This window comes from Labeo rohita, chromosome 5 (genome assembly GCF_022985175.1).
Source record: "Labeo rohita strain BAU-BD-2019 chromosome 5, IGBB_LRoh.1.0, whole genome shotgun sequence".
Lineage (NCBI taxonomy): Eukaryota > Metazoa > Chordata > Actinopteri > Cypriniformes > Cyprinidae > Labeo > Labeo rohita.
In genome coordinates this window covers 34332535-34350622 of record NC_066873.1, presented here as the reverse complement: position 1 = coordinate 34350622, position 18088 = coordinate 34332535, and the positions used below count along the sequence as shown (strand labels likewise).

General features: G+C 35.4%; 1 protein-coding gene across 1 annotated transcript; it reads left to right on the top strand.

The window, feature by feature from the left end:
• The first annotated feature begins 220 nt into the window (after positions 1-220).
• Positions 221-16766, top strand: arhgap25 (Rho GTPase activating protein 25). Its single transcript, XM_051109480.1, has 11 exons — positions 221-649; positions 5893-6092; positions 6668-6749; positions 6887-7000; positions 7366-7570; positions 9546-9678; positions 9756-9829; positions 11321-11442; positions 12476-12636; positions 13888-14504; positions 15917-16766. The coding sequence occupies exons 1-11, from the start codon at positions 586-588 to the stop codon at positions 16116-16118; spliced, it is 1974 nt and encodes a 657-aa protein (XP_050965437.1). The 5' UTR covers positions 221-585; the 3' UTR covers positions 16119-16766.
• The last annotated feature ends 1322 nt before the right edge of the window (positions 16767-18088 follow it).

Below are 18088 nucleotides of genomic sequence, written 5' to 3'. Positions count from 1 at the left end.
CTTTTTATGTCAAATGTAGTTTTTTATGATGACAGAAACAGTTTTAGATGTAAAAATACTTTGAGAACGAAACACCGTGGAATTATGACAAATCTCTGAGATAAAATGGGAACCCATCGATTGAAGCACACCCTGCACACTTGTAGTCTGAATTTTCGCCTGTGTAAAAATTCATCACCTCTGTTATTTTTTTCTGTGGCTGTCTTGACTTTGCCACTCACTTCCTCAGCTCAAGATTGTGGGTACGAAGGATGACAGTGCTGCTGCTCTGCTGCTTCTCTACAGCCTGACAGAAATGCTGGATGTAGGAACTTCAAAATAACTGTTGGTTTGCTGACACAAACACTGCAGGCGAGCCGAGAGGCAAGATTCAACGTGTTTAGAAGTGTAAAAAAAAAAAAAGAAGAAGAATCAGATTAGCAGAGGAAGGAGGAAGTGAAGAGAAGAAGAGGGGCTGACTGGAAAGAATGTACTCTTAGAGTTCACTGCGTGTTTTGTGATTGTTTTTGTGTGTGTGTGTGTGAATGAGAAAATGTGTGCGAGTGTGTCTGCGTGTGTGTAACCTTTTGGTCCGATTTTGAAGAAATGTCTCTGAGACTACCTCGCAACTGGGACTTCAGCACCTTCAGAGCTGAAACCGCCAAGATAGGTGAGTGGCATGGTGTGTTTATGTGTGTGGTCAAAGGTCAAAGTCTTTTTTACGTGTTTTAAAAAAAGTCACTTGGCCAGGCAGGTAGGTTTATGTGTGATTCTTTGTATTCATTGACACAACGGGGCCCCTGTCACTAGGAACTAGAGGTTTGGTTTATATTGACGCATGTTATGTTAAGGAAATGTACTTTACTAGGCGGTGCATATGTGTTTAAAAGTGTAACTTAAAAGAGCGATTTGTAAAGTATCTGTAAATCAGATGAAAGTGGCATAAAGTGATGGTGTAGAGAATTCACCCGGAGGCTATGTAATTCACATAAGCACTTCTCATCTGCTATGTGATTTCCTTGTAATACTGTTGAATCCCTGACACACCTTTTCATGTGTTGTATAGTCACTGTGACATGATTATTTGTAGTTCTTCCTTTCTAGTTTGACTAAATGTTCTCATTAATCTCCAGGTTGTTAAAAAACTCTTGTTAAGAGTTGACTTCAAACAGCTGTATGGAGCGATCAAGTATAAAAAGAGGCAGTTTTATGGTTGTGTGAGGTGACTCGTGGCATTTCTGGTGTTAGTGTGCACTGTCTGTTGGAGATGCAAAGCATTGGTGATTTCCTCTGTGTGTAACATTCACATGCTGCAGGCAGGAAGACGCTGCGACACTTTGTGAAACTTGTTCATTCTCTGCTCAAAATGTGAGCACGCTGTTAAATGCTAGATAGTTATCTACTGTGCGTGGTATATTACAAGGTCTTGGGTTACTGTTCTCTCAGCAGTATCCTAGGTTAAGAGAGCAAGTGTTTCTCACAGTGTGATCGTTTTCTGATGGCTTTACATTGCTTTTATTATATAAAGTGTATTTGTGCTTGATATTTAGGTATTTATTCAAAGGATCTTTTAGTACAGCCTACTTTAAAGCCAGCAAAAATTGTTGGTACTTTATCAATTATTGAGTTGGTGTTAAGTTTTTCCCCTCATATGAATCAATATTTGATCTATATCAGCCAATGTTGTATATTTAAAAGTGAATGCTTATTTTTTCAGATTTTCATCTTGATTATTTTTGCCATCAATTTTTAAAAATATTAATCATTTATATTTGATATTTAGTATTTTTTTATTTTAAGTCGACAAAAACTGTGTTCATAGCTAGAAGTGCAGAATATATTGGTATTATAGTTTTCTTTAATTTTTTTTAATATATCAGTTGATGTTTTATCTATATCGGTCAGTGCTGCATATTTAATTGTGCTTGCTCATTTCCCTTTTTTACATTTTAGGTTACTTTTGCCATCATCTAATACTAACTCTGAATTTAAAAAAAATTTAAGTTTAAATTTAAATTTAACTTTATTAATATTTTCAAAATGAATTTCTGTATTATATAATGGATATTCTAACGATGTGATGCCCAAATTCACTCGTTTAAAATGATTAAATTATTACTGTTTTTATATTTACATTTTTTGGTTATTTGAAGTATTTAGATTTAAAAAAATAAAAATTTGAAATTTAATAGCAGACATTTATATACCATCTACACTGCAGGTCAAACGTTTTTAAACAGTAAGATTTTCTCTTCTGCTCACCAAGCCTACTTTTATTTGATCCAAAGTACGGCAAAAGCAGTACTATTGTGAAATATCTTTATTATTTAAAATAACTGTTTTCTATTTGAATATATTTTAAAATGTAATTTATTCCTTTTTATTTAAAGCTGCATTTTCAGCATTGTTACTCCAGTCTTTAGCATCACATGATCCTTCAGAAATCGTTCTATTATGCTGATTTCCTGTTCAAGAAACAATTATTATTATTATTATTTAATACAGTTGAGTATTTTTTTCTTTAACTAATAGAAAGATCCAAAGATCAGCATTTATTTGAAATAAAAAGCTTTTGTAAAATTAAACACTATACTATTCAAAAGCTTGTCAGTATAATTTTTATTGAAAGAAGTTATATAAATTAATACGTTTATTTAGCAAGGATGCTTTAAATTGATTTGTGCTTTAAAAATTATATTAAAGACATTTCAAATGTCACAAAAGATTTCTATTTCAGATCAATGCTGTTGTTTTACAACAAACATTAAAAATTTTACTGTTCAAAATATTTTGACTGCTAGTGTATATACTAGCCTTTATATACTATCCATGACATAAAAATGATCGATTTTTCCTATCAGCCAGAATTTTAATATTGCATATTTATTTGCAAACCATTTTATCTGTAAAATGATTTAGCTCTGAGTGAAACAGGGTGTTCAGTGAAAAACAAAAAGTAAGACTTTTTAACCAGGAATTGGTAGGGTTGGGGGGGGGGTTGGGGGGTTGGGGGCGGGGGAATAACATTGACTTTAGCTGTTAGAATTTTATGGTTACATAGCATTGAACAAAAAGTATGCATATTTTAGCATCTGCAGAGCTGCTTTGCTGAACGTGAATGATCAGCAGTCTCTTTTACTAATGTCTCAGACTTAAGTCTGACGCAGAAGCACTCTGCCTGACGCAAACAGCTTCTTGCATCTCTGCTATGATCTCCTTGGTAAGTCACGGGGAGATTGAACCTACTCTCTTCCCTTCCCCTGATCCCAGCGTGTGTCATAGAAATGGGTGAGGTCTGAAGCGGGGCAATGTGTGTGGGCCCGTGGTCCAGGAGAGAGAACAGTGGTCCGTGCTCTCCATCAGGGAAGATCTACTCAAAATAGACCAAAGAGGCTAACGTTAGGTGGGGATCTTTCAAAAACGCTACTTCCTGTGGCTGATGAGCTGGTAACTTCCTGTTTATCTTAGTTCTCTCTCTTCTGCCCTTTCCTCTGATCTCAATGGGTTATAGCGCATTTGACTACAAAATCTCCAAGCTGCTCAAATCATGGTGACACCATCTCTTGTCAATTAGATAATTGCTGATTGGTTGCTATCTAGAGATGTATTTGTTGTAGATGCTTTTTTATCAAAGAGACAACATGAAGTCAAGTGTTTTGTGGCTTCACTAAGCGGCTTCTCACTTTGATGGACGCCGATTGGGATGCTTTTATCGTTTTCATATTTTCTGCCACTCTGGACATGTCAGTTTTTCTTATCTGTCAATCACAGGGGTCTCTACCCCACTCTCCCTTTGTTATGGGCTATACCGCCAGAAAGAAAAATCACAATATAATTATATAAATATTATATAAATTATAAATTATATAAATATTTTAATTTTATGCCATTCTCAAATTTGCAAAGACACTTACAATCAAGCCTGTAATCAAAGTCATATTTGGATATTTACTTTCTACTGACGAAAAAAAAAAAAAAATGCTGGTCATGTTTCGCTCGTGTAAGATGGTTGTAACTGGTTTACCTTGCCAGCAATCTGGTCTCCGAGCCTAACTAGTGGAAAAGTGTCCAAAACCACTCTGAAACCGCCCAACAGAACAATTTGACCAGGCTAGGAGACCTGCTAAAACCAGCAAACCACCTTAGGTTGGTTTAAGTTTTTTTCAAAGCCAAATATTCACATAAATATGAAAGTTTATTCTTCTTTTTCTTCTGAGCCAAAATGTAGTCAGTACCTCCTCCTAGAGATTTAAAGCTACAGCCATCATATTATTCAGACTGGTCTGAAGTTATGGTTTTCACACAGACTTGCATTGAGGGGGTCAAAATTTATATAGACCTTAGATTTAACCAGGGTTTAAGCCATAGTTCAATTAGGACATTTAAGTATCTTAAGTAAACTTGCCTTAGAAAAAAACATTACTGGTGATATTTTGAGATACGTAAGTTTCTTTCAGGTAAAACAGCCCAGACATGCATTTAAGTCTGAGACTAGAATTAAGCCTTGTCTATGAAACCGGGGTTAGAGTGTTCAAGCCAGGGGTGCCCAAACTTGGTCCTGGAGGGCCGGTGTCCTGCAGAGTTTAGCTCCAACTTGCCTCAACACACCTGTCAGGAAGTTTCTAGTATGCCTAAGAGCTTGATTAGCTGTTTCAGCCAGGTTGGAGCTAAACTCTGCAGGACAACGGCCCTCCAGGACCGAGTTTGGGCCCGCCTGGTTTAAGCTGTCTGTCACTAACAAAACTTAAAGACTATCCTAGACTAAGTCTAGCGAGACTAGCAACATGCTAACAACATGTTAATCATGTTAATCAAAATGTTAATCATGCTAACAACATGAAAATTAGATTCGAAATATGATAACAACATGTTAATCATGCTGGAAACATGCTACAAACATGCCATCAACATCTTTATCATGTTTAAAACATGTTAGCATATGCTAATCATGTAAAAAAAAAAAAACATGTTAGCAACATGTTAAACATGACAGAAACACGTTAGCAACACGCAACAACATGCTAATCATACTAACAATGTGTTAATCATGTTAACAACATGCTAACATGTTAATCATGTTAGTAACATGAAAACCAGGCTAGAAACATATCACATATCATAATCATGCTAAAGCATGCTAACATCATGATAATCATGTTACAACATGCTAACAACAGGCTAATCGTGCTATTAACATGTTATTCATGTTAGTAACATGTTAAAACATGTTATCATTAAAAGTAATGATTGTTATCCAAAATCGTATTTATTTATTTATTATTTGGTTTATTTCCAGGTTTAAATTATGTCTTGAATTGTCCAAGCTATATCCTTAGAAATCTTAAAGCTCTGTGCCTGTTATATGTCGACAATGTCATTTTTATTTCTATACATAAAGGTCTAAATAAACATAAATAAACATAAATATCAAGGTTGATTCTTAAAAAGAAACATAATGGTGAACTTCATTAGATTTCTCAAGGTATAAAAGGGCAGCCTCAGAACAGTAAAATGTTCCTCTTTGATGTTTCAGTTCTCAAACTTATGTGGGAAAGAGTCAAAATCCAATAATACCCTTTTGACCTAGCAAACAATCCATTGCACAGTGTCATCGAAAGCCGTTTCTGCTTAAGTCAATGGTGTTGTTCCTCGCAGAACTGCCCTAAAGTCACAGCAGTTCATTTTCTTTAGCATTAGGACAATCACAGCCAGTCTGCAGACATTTGTCATGCAGGAAGCTGCCGGTTTTAGACAGTTACCCGCTGTCATCACCACACTACACGCATGATGTTCTCTTGATATAAAAATAGAGTTAGAAATCACCTACAGGTGATTTCATTTTCAGCAAGTCTCTGACTCGTTTGCGTGTTTGTATCTTATTTTTTGCTTGGTTTTTATCGGTTTCCACCTCAGCTCGCTCCAAGAGTGTTATGCCAGGGGAAGGGAGTCCTGGATCCACTCACACTGGTTTTAAAAGATCCATGGAGAAACCACTGAAAACAGGCTGGCTGAAGAAGCAGAGATCCATTGTAAAGAACTGGCAGATGCGCTTCTTTGTGCTGAGAGGAAACGTCCTTACATACCATAAAGATGACAGAGAAAGTGCTGTCCAGGTAGGAGACAATCAACCATGAGTAATAGAAACATTATGAAATTTTAATATTTTTATTGCATACTATTTTCTTTTTTTCTGTCTAGATCTCTTGGAATTTCTAATTTTATGCAATGCCAGTCCTATCAGTTAAATAACTAAATTTTAGTATTTGGTCATGCTATAATCATGTTATCCATAATCTGAAGTATTTTCTCTTCATTTTACATCATAATATTACTTTCTGTAATTCAGAATCTTTTTCTTTTGTTTATTTCCAGGTTTAATGTATATCTTAAATTGTAGATTTTCAGAGTGGTCTCAGACTTTTGACTCTGTTTGTATGTCATGTAAATGCTTCCAAACTGATACTGACATTCAAAACCAGTAACGTAATCGTAATGTGTTTTTTTTCCTACAAATGTTAAATTTGGTTTTATTTATATTTATGTATTTTAATGCATTTTATACCATTTATATTTTGCTTTTATGTTTATGTTTTTATTACAAATTTTATTTTACCAATTTATATACTATTTACTAGATTATTTCCCACTCAGACTGTAACTATTCCCTCTCATCTCATTCTGATCTCAGGGAACAATACCTTTGTTTTCATGCCAAGTTAATGAGCTGCCATCAAATACAGATGATAAATTCCTGTTTGAGATCATCCCAGGTAAGTCTTTTTAATTTAGTCTTATATCACAAGCCTGCTATCTCTACAAGTTGTTTACAGTGTATAAGATCTCATGAGCTACTATTGTATATGCTGGAGGGCAAAATCATAGAGTTATTGTTTCCCTGATGCTGCAGGTAGCATTACAGATCGGGAACGGGATGCCTATGTTCTCATGGCGTCCAGTCAGAGCGAGATGGAAGAATGGGTGCGCTCCATTCGCAAAGCCATCGGATCACGCTCCAATGGAGGTATCTATTGTTTGGCATGCAAATAAACAATATAAATTTGTTTATAAAGTTCGCTGTAGATTTAGGAGGTTCTTAAAAGGATAAAAAATCTGCCAGGACCTTAAGTTTACAGACATTTCCTTTAACCCTAAAACACAACATAATGTAATGAATAATGTTAAATAAATAAAACAGTTGGCTAAAAAAACTGTTAAAAATAAATACGGATAAGTTGTTTCAGAGAGACATTATTTATTTTACATATAAATAGGCTCTTGTTTACTAGAACTCAAATGTATAATGTCCAAACGGTGTCCTATTCAGTTATATGAATCCATAGGCCTCCACTGCTATTCAATAATATGGTTATGTTTCTCTCTTTGAAGTATTTGGGAAGAGCCTTCCAGACATCATGGTGTATGAGAAGAAATTCGGGTCTCGTCTGGTGCCCATCCTGGTGGAAAAGTGTGCTGAATTTATCAGAGAGCACGGCCTGCTTGAGGAGGGCATCTTTCGCCTGCCAGGACAGGACAACCAGGTCAAACAGTTCAGAGAGGCCTTTGATGCCGGAGAAAGACCCTCATTCCCCAGGTAAAACTTCACATGTGTAAATCTGTGTGAAATGGCTCAAGGATGGTGTAGAGAACTCATCTGAATAAAGCATATCGTTTACAGAAAGTATTGTGATGGTACCATAGTCCAGTATTGACATGGTGGTAATATTGATACATGCCAATCTACTTAATACTTACTACATTCATCTACCATGACATTTATAATGTACTTCAAAGAATACCATGATATTACCATTGCACACTACCATTCAGACGTTTGGAGTCTGTAAGATTTTTTTAATGTTTTTGAAGTCACTTACGCTTACCAAGGCTGCATTTATTTGATCAAATAAAGTACAGGAGAGTACAAAATATAGTAAAAACAGAAATATTGTGAATTGTTATTATAATTTAAAATAACTGTTTTCTGTTTTAACAGGTTTTAAAATAATAGTGTATTTCTATGATGACAAAGCTGAATTTTTAGAAATCATTCTAATATGATGATTTGCTGCTCAAGAAATATTTCATATTATTATCAATGTTAAAAACAGTTGGGCTGCTTAATATTTTTGTGGAAACAGGATTCTTTGCTGAATAGAAAGCTGAAAAGAGCAGCATTAATTCGAAATAAATTAATAATTGTACAAATATATTTACCTTTCCTTTTGATAAATGTGACAATTTAATGTATTTATTCCTGTTCCTTTTCCCAGACTTTTGAATTTTATATACATAGTCAATGGTATATAAACAGTCAAACCAGAATTTATTCAGACACCTTCAACATTTCTCACATTATCACATTTTATTATTTAGTTTAGCAAATGGTAATAGAATATGACAAGATCTCAGAAGCAAACTGTCAGAACATATTCATCTTGATAATGTCAGATAACATACGTAGTTATTAAGGTATGTAATGGATTACAATCAACAAAAATTCAAACAACTGTTAGCATTACAATATTTACACAACAATCAATACTTTCTTGATCAATTACCAAGCAATGCCTAATTTTTTTATTCTGTGGTGTAAACAGGTCACATTAGAAATTAAAGAAAAAAACACTTAGGAAAAACATGGTCAGGTCAAAGTGTTGAAACAATTTTTGGTCCCAAATAAGTTTTACTGGTAGTTCACTGTATGAAGAATTTTTGGGTATAATATATCACAGTTTACTTTATGTTGCTCTCCTCACAGTGTCCTGCACACACTAGTAAAAAAATATAAAAAATTATTTCTGGTGTCTGAATAATTTTTGGTTTGACTCTCTCTCTCTCTCTCTCTCTCTCTATATACACATATATATATATATATACACACACACACACGCATATGCTGGCCTATTTAAGATAATACAATCACTTATTTTATTTAATTTAATTTATTTAATTTTTATTTAATTCAGATTACTACGTACTGCTGAGTTTGGTGAAGTGAAGCATTAAATAAATGTAATAATTATATAAAACCCCAGCAGTCAAATCATAACCACAATCTACTAAAAGTTTAATTTCATATGATTTTTTTGTACCTGCTTTTGTGACCATTGGTTTCCAGACTGTTAAATTTGCAGTCTTTGCATGCGAATGTTGCTTTTATGTGGATAACCACACTCTGTATGACCATTTATGGCGATGCTAAGTCTTCACTGCTATTTTGAGGAAGTAGCATAGGTAAAGAGTATGACCCAGAAAGATTGAACTAGATGTGTATGAGAGAGAGAAAGAGAATTAGAAAGAGAGGGGACGTGCAACAGCATGAGAGATAGAGAAAGAGAAATACAAAAGAACACTATTTCAGAGGAACCTGGCATACACTGATGATCTGCGGCTGAGCCACATCCTGTCCTGACTAACAGAGTTCTTGCCATTGAGCACATGCACATATTCATTTAACAAGCAACTGTTTTTGCATTTCATTGTCATCCTTTCTGACTGCAAAGACGATTAGACTGTAAAGACAGTGTCGAATTTATACTTTATTTGTTCGTACCTTCTGCCTGTAGTGACACTGATGTCCACACGGTGGCGTCCTTACTTAAGTTGTACCTCAGAGAGCTTCCTGAACCTGTTGTGCCCTGGACTCAGTATCAGGACTTCCTTGACAGCACTCTCATGCTGGATGCCGCCACTGCAGCTGTAAGAAACACATTCACAAAGACAGTATATCAGATGAGTCATGATTCTTTGACTAACTGCAATCTGATCAATCCCAGGGCAAAGAAAAGCTGGAGCAACAAATCAGCATTCTGCCAAAAGTGAACTACAACCTCCTGAGTTACGTCTGCAGGTACGAGTCCTTATAAGAGGGAAAACCGATTAGATGCTGTACAAGTATTGGACAAGGATTCCCCAAGTCCTAAATTAAGTCTTTAACCCCGGGTTTCATAGACAAGGCTTAAACCAAGTCCCAGGCTAAAATGCATGTCTGGGCTGTTTCAACTGAAAGAATATGTCAGATTCATTGTTTTGTCTCAAGATGCACACCCCGGTATATTTATAAAAGCTACTTAAATGTCCTAATTGAACTACGGCCCAATCCTGGTTTAACCGAAGCCCTGTCTGTGAAACTGGGCCTAACAGTCTTACATTTGATTGCATCAGATTTCAAGAGGTCTAAAACTTGGGGATGGGAAGAAAAAATAATTGCAATATAGCTTTATAATTAAACTTCACAAGGTTATGATTTCAGTGAATAAATATAAGCACTGCACGTTTCAAAGTTATGTCCTACATTGCTTTGTGTACAGGTCTTACCACTATATTTCTGCCGTTCCAAAAGTGTGACCTATTTGCTGAGATAGAATTTGCATTACTGTTTTTGCAAGCCCTTCTGTTGTTTTTTACGGAAGTCTGTTTCCGCTACTGAATAAAAAATAAAAAAAGGTAATTATGACTTTTATCTCACAATTCTAACTTTTTTCTTGTAATTGCGAGTTTACATCGAATTGTGTTTCAGAATTGCGTGATACAAACTCACAATTCCAGACTTCCTCTGAATTGTGATATAAACTTGCAGTTGCAAATTATAAAGTCAGAACTGTGTGATATAAACTCACAATTGTGAGTTATATAGTCAGAATTGTGTTATATAAACTCGCAATTGCAAGTTATAAAGTCAGAATTGCAAGACATAAACTTGTAATTCTGAGAAATAAACATGCAATTTTGAGAATTAAAGTCATAATTCTGAGAAATAAAGTCAGAATTGGGAGATAAAAAGTTGTAATAAACTTTTTTATACTTTATTCAGTGGCAGAAACAGGCTTCCATAGTTTTCAGACCAGTGCGAAAATCAATGCTTTTTTTTATTTTTGTAAATGTGAACTGACGGATACAACAAGCTAATGCATTTCAAAAATCTGAACAATTAAGACACTAAGATCCTATATATCCTATATATATATATATATATATATATATATATATATATATATATAAGATGTATTATTTTATTAAACGAATATAATTGATTGATAATAGTTTCAATTATTATAATAATTGATACTTTTGACTCATCCCATTTCTTAAAAATAATTTAAAGGCTGAAATGTGAAGTTTATCATTTTGTGAAAACCTGTAGCAGAACTGTAAATCATTCTTTTTACACCCATTTTACAGTTTAATATGTCACCATATAGACATTGCCCTACCCTGCTATGTTATTAATTGTATTTGTCCAGGTCTCAAAAAAGTCTTAAAAAGTCTTACATTTGATTTTAAAAATCCTGCAGATACCCTGCTGACATTGGTATATCCATTTTTTTTTTTTTTATTGCAGATTCCTTTTTGAGGTCCAACAAAACTCAAAGGTGAATAAGATGAGTGTTGAGAATCTGGCCACGGTGATGGGAGTGAACCTGTTCAAACCGCAAGTGGAGGACGCCATCAGTATGATGAAGGGTCAGTTGTCATCCTAAGATGAATAAAACATTTTAGGAGAAGTTCACTTCCAGAACAAAAATTTACAAATAACTTACTCACCCCCTTGACATCCAAGATGTTCGTGTCTTTCTTTCCTCAGTCAAAGTAATAGTTTCTTGAGGAAAACATTCCAGAATTTTTCTCCATAAAGTAGACTTGTGGATCCATTGAGTGCAGCTTCAAAAGGCTCTAACCGATCCCACCCGAGAAAGAAGGGTCTTATCTAGCAAAACGATCGGTTATTTTTTAAAAACAAATTAACAGTTTATATACTTTTAACATCAAATGCTCGTCTTGTATATTCTCTGTGACACGCATGTAAACTCTGTATAATCTGGGTCAGTGGAGTTAAAATATGTCAAAAATCTCCTCCAACATATTGTCCTACAAGTTCAAATTCATGGGCATAGAAGTCCACAATATGGAGAAAAATGTTTTCCTCAAGAAACATAATTTCTTTACAACTTTATGTTCTGTGTAACTGATATTGTTTTTAAAATACACTATGAATTCAAAATATGTCTTTTAGTCCATGTCTGTTCAGATATAGCAATATACATATTAAGCAGACAATATTTTACAGTCTTTTCTAGAAAAAAATGAACCCAAAATATTAATGACATAATTTCTTGCTCCAGTTTTTATTATTTTTGTCCAATAAAATGCTCTCTAGAATGAGAATGTCCCTGTTCAAGAAAGAAGCACATCATGGCATACTAGAATACTACTTTTTCTGCACTACTTTTCATGCTTTATGCTATTCCAGTTTAGCTCAACAGATGAGTAGTATGTTTTAAACTAAGGGCTACTAGCTGTATTTAAAAAAAGTTGACATATCACACTCACAACTTCCTGTGTTGACAGGAAACATAACATCAAACAGAAAAAAAATTGATTGGTTGTTTATGGGATATTTAACCTGAACTGCAGTGAGTAAGAATGAGAATTCAAGTATGGTGTTTATGGTTAACACATTGTAGCCGTGATCACTGTTCTCACCTCATGTACACAGGAACACCCATGATACAGAAGGTAATGACGGTAATGATCAGACACCATGAGCTGCTTTTCCCACCCTCTAAAGACATGCTGCCATCTCCTCTTCCAAGCAAGAAAAACAAAAGCAAGAAGAACAGTAACCCTCGCAGCTTTGTGGGCTGGGAGTCTGCAGAGGTACTAATCACGTAAAAAACAGCTGTATTCAGAAGCACATTCACAGAAAACTTGCAAATATCAGACTATTTTAAAATGGTGATTTGTATGCCTGGAAAATTCTTAAATAATGAAATCCTACAAATCCAACATTTTAAATATACCATTCAACAAATTGGGGTCAGTACGATTTTGAAAGAAGTATCTCTTTCGCCAAGACTGGATTTATTTGTTCAAAAATACAGTGAATCTGTAATGTTGTGAAATAATATAATATGAACTGTTTTCAGTTTTATTATGTGACCCTGAACCACAAAACCAGTCATAAGGGTACATTTTTTAAAATTGAGATTTATATATCATCTGAAAGCTGAATAAATAAGCTTTCTATTGATGTATGGTTTGTTAGGACAATATTTGGCCAAGATACAACTATTTGAAAAATCTAAATATTCAGAAAATCGCCTTTAAAGTTCTTAGCAATGCATATTACTAATCACAAATTAAGTTTTGATATATTTACGATAAAAAAATCTTCATGGAAAATGATCTTTACATAATGATTTTTGGCATAAAAGAAACATCGATAATTTTGACCCATACAATAATGCATTGTTGGCTATTGCTACAAATATACAATGTGCTACTTACAACGGGTTTTGTGGTCCAGGGTCACTTATATTTTAAAACGTAATTTATTTCTGTGATGGCGAAACTGAATTTTCAGCAGCCATTACTCCAGTCACATGATCCTTCAAAAATCACTTTACTATGCTGACTTTGTGTTTAAGAAATCTTATTTTTGTGGAAACTGATACATTTTTTCTAGGAATTTATTTGAAATAGAAACTTTTTTCAACATTATAATGTCTTCACCATCACATTTCATCAATTTATGTGTCTTTACTGAATAAAAGTATTGATGTCTTTCAAAACGCTCTTATTTACCCCAAAGTTTTGAACGGTAATGTATAAAAAAGGTTAAATATAAATTTGGCCTTATGCTTGCCAATATCTTCAAAATTCTGAAATATTTGATCATTTTTAAAATATTCACCTAAACAATTTTTACATTTTCTTCAGAGCATTTAAGAATTTAGATGGTATATTACTAATAACGCAATTTATTTTAAAAACAAGCTGGAAAAGTTTTGTTTATCATTTTTGTTAGTCATATTTGATGTACACGCAAGTTTGCGTTTGTTTGAAGCTGTCACTGTGTTACTTTCACACCTGTATCTCTTAACCGATTGCATCACTCTTCTCCCAAAGTGTGAGGTATCCTCCCTGTCTGAATCTCCTGAAGAAGAAGAAATGGACACACCTGAGGAAGAGAGGAAGGACCTGTGGTCATCTGAGACGGGATCAGAAGGCACACCTCTTTCTCCTTCCTCTCCGTTTTTGTCCACGACGGAAGCGTGGCCCGAAAGCCCCAGAAAAAGGACGCAAACTCTACCCAGCTTGAGCTGCCCGCCAGTGGGAAAAACAGGCCGTGAGCCTTCTTGGGAACGCTGGAGCAGGTTCCCCGAGAGCTTTAACGAGAACGAAGAGAAAACATTGTCAGAGGACATCTTTAAGTTACTCGACTTTCAGAAAGTGACACTATTTTCTGGAGTGCAGAAAAATGAAAAGGAAGGACAAGTGGAGGGACAAAAGGACACAGAAAACAAAGGCTTGCATAAGACAGCTAGCGATGTTGTAGACAAACCGGTAGATGCTACAAAAACACAGGCACAGAGCACTATGCCCTTGCCCAAACCTCGGCAGAGCCTTGAGGTGAATCCGGCAGCTGTGAGCAGAGAGAAGTCAGCGGCCCCTACAGCACCTGCTGTACAGAAAAACAATGCACCTCAATCAGAAAACACAGACTCAACGAACATCATCAACAGGTATGGCCCAATACAAGTGTGTTCGTTATTTGTCATGCTAAGGGTCAGGGATTTGAACAAACAAACTTTAGGCATAGATTTTTGCATGCCATAAAATAAAATGGACTTACACTAACATTGAAGGAGGGCTCTGGGCCACATCAAGGGACCAGAATGTCAAGGAGTATTGGGGGTGAGCTCTTTAAAGGAGTAGTTCACTTCCAAAAAAAAAATTTACACATAATGTACTCACCCCCTTGTCATCCAAGATGTTTATGTCTTTCTTCCTTAATGTTTTTGAGGAAACATTTCAGGATTCTTCTCCATATAATGGAGAAAAATTGCATGTTTATATTAGATCTGTGTGGCAGCAGAGTAATATACAGTAAATATATCAATAAATCCGCTGCTTTCTTGTCTCATCTGAGGCTGGGACTCTAAATAGTGTTGTCTGTGCTCGTCTGTGCAGCCAATGACAGAACAGTTAGCATGCTTTCCTCAAACTTTTGCAATGACGTTAGAGCTGGTACACTGTTGTCACTTAAAAAAACAGAATGGCAGCGCCGCGGGTGGAAACGTGCAGATTAAGGGGTGGTAATATTATTATAAGATCCCCTTGCTACCTCACCGGAGGAGCGAAATCTGAGCGGCTCATGTTTTTACATGCTTGCAGAGAAAGGCTTACCAAAACAAAGTTACTGGGTTGTCCTTTTTCACATTTTCTGGGTTGGTAGATGCACTGGGGACCCGATTATAGCACTGAAAAACAGAAAAGGTCAGATTTTCATAATAACCACATAGAACAGTCTAGAAACCATCTAGCAACACCTCCAAACACCTTATTGTGGCAGGGATCTAGGTCATTTGATTGACTTTTTCCAATTAATAAAATGTATTGATTAAAATCCAGAAGTCACTAATACTCACCAGGGCTGCATTTATTTGATTAAAAATACAATAAAAATGTTTTTTTAATTGAAGAGTTCAGATGCAAAAGTCGCTAAATCCATCTGACGTCTTTCTTTAAAAAATGCATTTTTATCGGTCTCAGTTGTATAGGTTTCTATGTAAGTACTGGTACTTCTGATTGGGCTGAGGCTGGGATTTTACTGAGTTTGAAGTAAAAGTATTTAATGGACATATAATATGTGTCAAGAGCATTCATATCTCATTATTATCTCATTTTTGACCAAGATGGTTTTTAGCTGGTTTTGCATCTGAACTCTTCAATTACAGTGTAAAATAACTGTTTTCTATTTGATATATTTAAAGATGTAATTTATCCCTATGATGCAAAGCTCAATTTTCAGCATTACTGAAGAATTACTCAAGTGTTCAGTGTCACATGATCCTTCAGAAATCATTCTAATGTGCTGATGTGGTGCTCAAGTGACTTTTCTTATTATGATTTGTGTGTGTGTTTGTACCTTCAGTCTCCAGCAGAAGAACAAAGAGCTCAGTGCTACAGTGGCAGAGTTGCAGGCAGCACTAGAGGCAGAGCGACGCTGCAAAGCAGCATTAGAGATCTTACTACGCAATGCAGAGCGCAGCAGAGATGAAGCACTTGTGCGCAATGAGCAGCTGAACAGAGAGATTCAAGAGTTCCTCAACAGACCAACTGCTGGACCGTCATAGTGACACCATCAAGCGAACAAAGTTCAAACTAAATCCTGTCTAGCTCCTCAAAGGAGAACAAAACAAGCAAATTGGGTTTTACACCTTGAACTGCTCCGAAAAAATGTCTTCAAAGTAAGACTAGTGGTAGTGTCCATCTCACAGGTTTTGTCTATGATGTGACATAAATAAAACCCCTACAGTATATGACACCTTATGTATAGAAATTACAGATTTGATCTACTTATTCAGTTTCACAAATGGAATGTAATTTGTAACAAGACAAGATGTGAATTTTGAAGTGATGCAGTATTGGACTAAACAGATAAGAGATTTATAAAGAATATTTAATTATTATTTTTTTAAGTTTAAATGTTATAGTATTTTCTAATGGATCTCAAAAAAATAACTCCCCAAAACAAAAACTCAGGGTTTTTGGGCACTTGACAGCTATAGTCCGGCTGAGACCACCTTGATTTAACTAAGGCCGGCTTGGTTTAAGCTATTTTTTTAAAAACAAGAAGTCTTGCCCACCTTTAATTATAAGGCAGAGGTTTAAAACTGTTATGTGATCACAAAACTCTGTTAGAGTGTGCGAACAATATGGTGAAAAGGGCAAAAAACACAAAATGTGGATTACTGTCAGTAAATAAACAGTTTTTATCTGGCTTTTCTTTCCTGCACCTTCACTTCTGTTGTCTGGTTGCAGTCAGAATGAGATAGTATGTCGGAAGAGATAAAATGTGACAGAGTGTGAGAGAGAAATGGGAAGAATGCTTTCAGATCAGAATTCACACAAGAGACCACATGTTTTAGGGGAAGGGGTAAAAGACACTAAGAATTACGTAAGGAAAAGAAGACCAGATAGCATTGTGTCTGTCAGCTGTCATAATGCTGATTAAATGATAGGAAAGGAATTTCCTATTTCCGATCAGGCTGGATTATACAGACTATGTGCTACTCAAAATCAACACAAAGATGATAATGTGAATATTTGGTCAGGTGAGTCATTCATTTGGTTGATTCCAGCTTGTTCTGTGATGCTCTTCAAATGGATCTTTCCAGATTGTACACTTAAATTGAGCTCATGGCAGCACCACAGTTTCAAAGATAAACAACACTGTCATCAAGTGTATCTTCTACGTACAGGAAATATTATCTTAAGAGGAAAAGACTGAGCATGAGCACTACAACATGTGACTACTCGTTACTGGGTCAACATCTCAAGTGCATGCCCATGTACACGCTGTTCTTCATAATAATGTGCAGAGCTCGAATAACAACTATTTTTTTATGATTTTGAAAAACAGCAACAAAAGATTCTTTGGAAGCAGCATTTTTATTTATTTATGAATTTATTGTTTGTCTGTGTATTCATGTGTATCAATATGGTATAGGCTGCTACATGTGATTTTACTAGGTTTTTTTTTTTAGCCGCGAACGATTTGATCGATTGAATCACATGAATGATTCAAAATGAATCGCGAACACTTTTCCAATCAGACCGATTCAAATGAGCCGAGAATGGTCAGTTCTGAACTGCAGCGTTCGCATGCATGGCATTTCCAGTAAGCGCCATCGGTCAACAAATGTTCAAAAAAAGGTGAAAAGTGACGAGTTTAGCGACGCCCAAGTTTGACGTTATGGATGCTGGTCAGGAGAGTGTCCTAAACAGAGCAGTACGGTACTTTAAATATATTTTTTTATGTTGTTGGTCATGAATTAATCATAAAAACCGCGAACTGTAGTTTAACAGTATGCCAGCTGTATTGCAAATTGTGTAGCATTTACGAAAACAAGTTACTTTTTCCAACAAGTGATTTAGTGTGACACAACACGGCGTGGTTATATATTGTTTTCACAGCTTTATAGCAAAACACGCTCGTATGAATCTGAGTCATTCAAGCGATTCAAGAATTGGTTCGTCTTAAACGACCCTTTCCCCCCTGCTCTGAATTCCGATTCATTTTACTGAAACGGTTTAATCGGTC

Excerpts from the sequence above, each read along its gene's own strand:
- arhgap25 (XM_051109480.1), top strand. The coding sequence starts at position 586 with ATGTCTCTGAGACTACCTCGCAACTGGGACTTCAGCACCTTCAGAGCT. Across the intron at positions 7,001-7,365 it reads CGGATCACGCTCCAATGGAG|TATTTGGGAAGAGCCTTCCA; the intron begins GTATCTATTGTT and ends CTCTCTTTGAAG. Across the intron at positions 9,830-11,320 it reads CTCCTGAGTTACGTCTGCAG|ATTCCTTTTTGAGGTCCAAC; the intron begins GTACGAGTCCTT and ends TTTTTATTGCAG.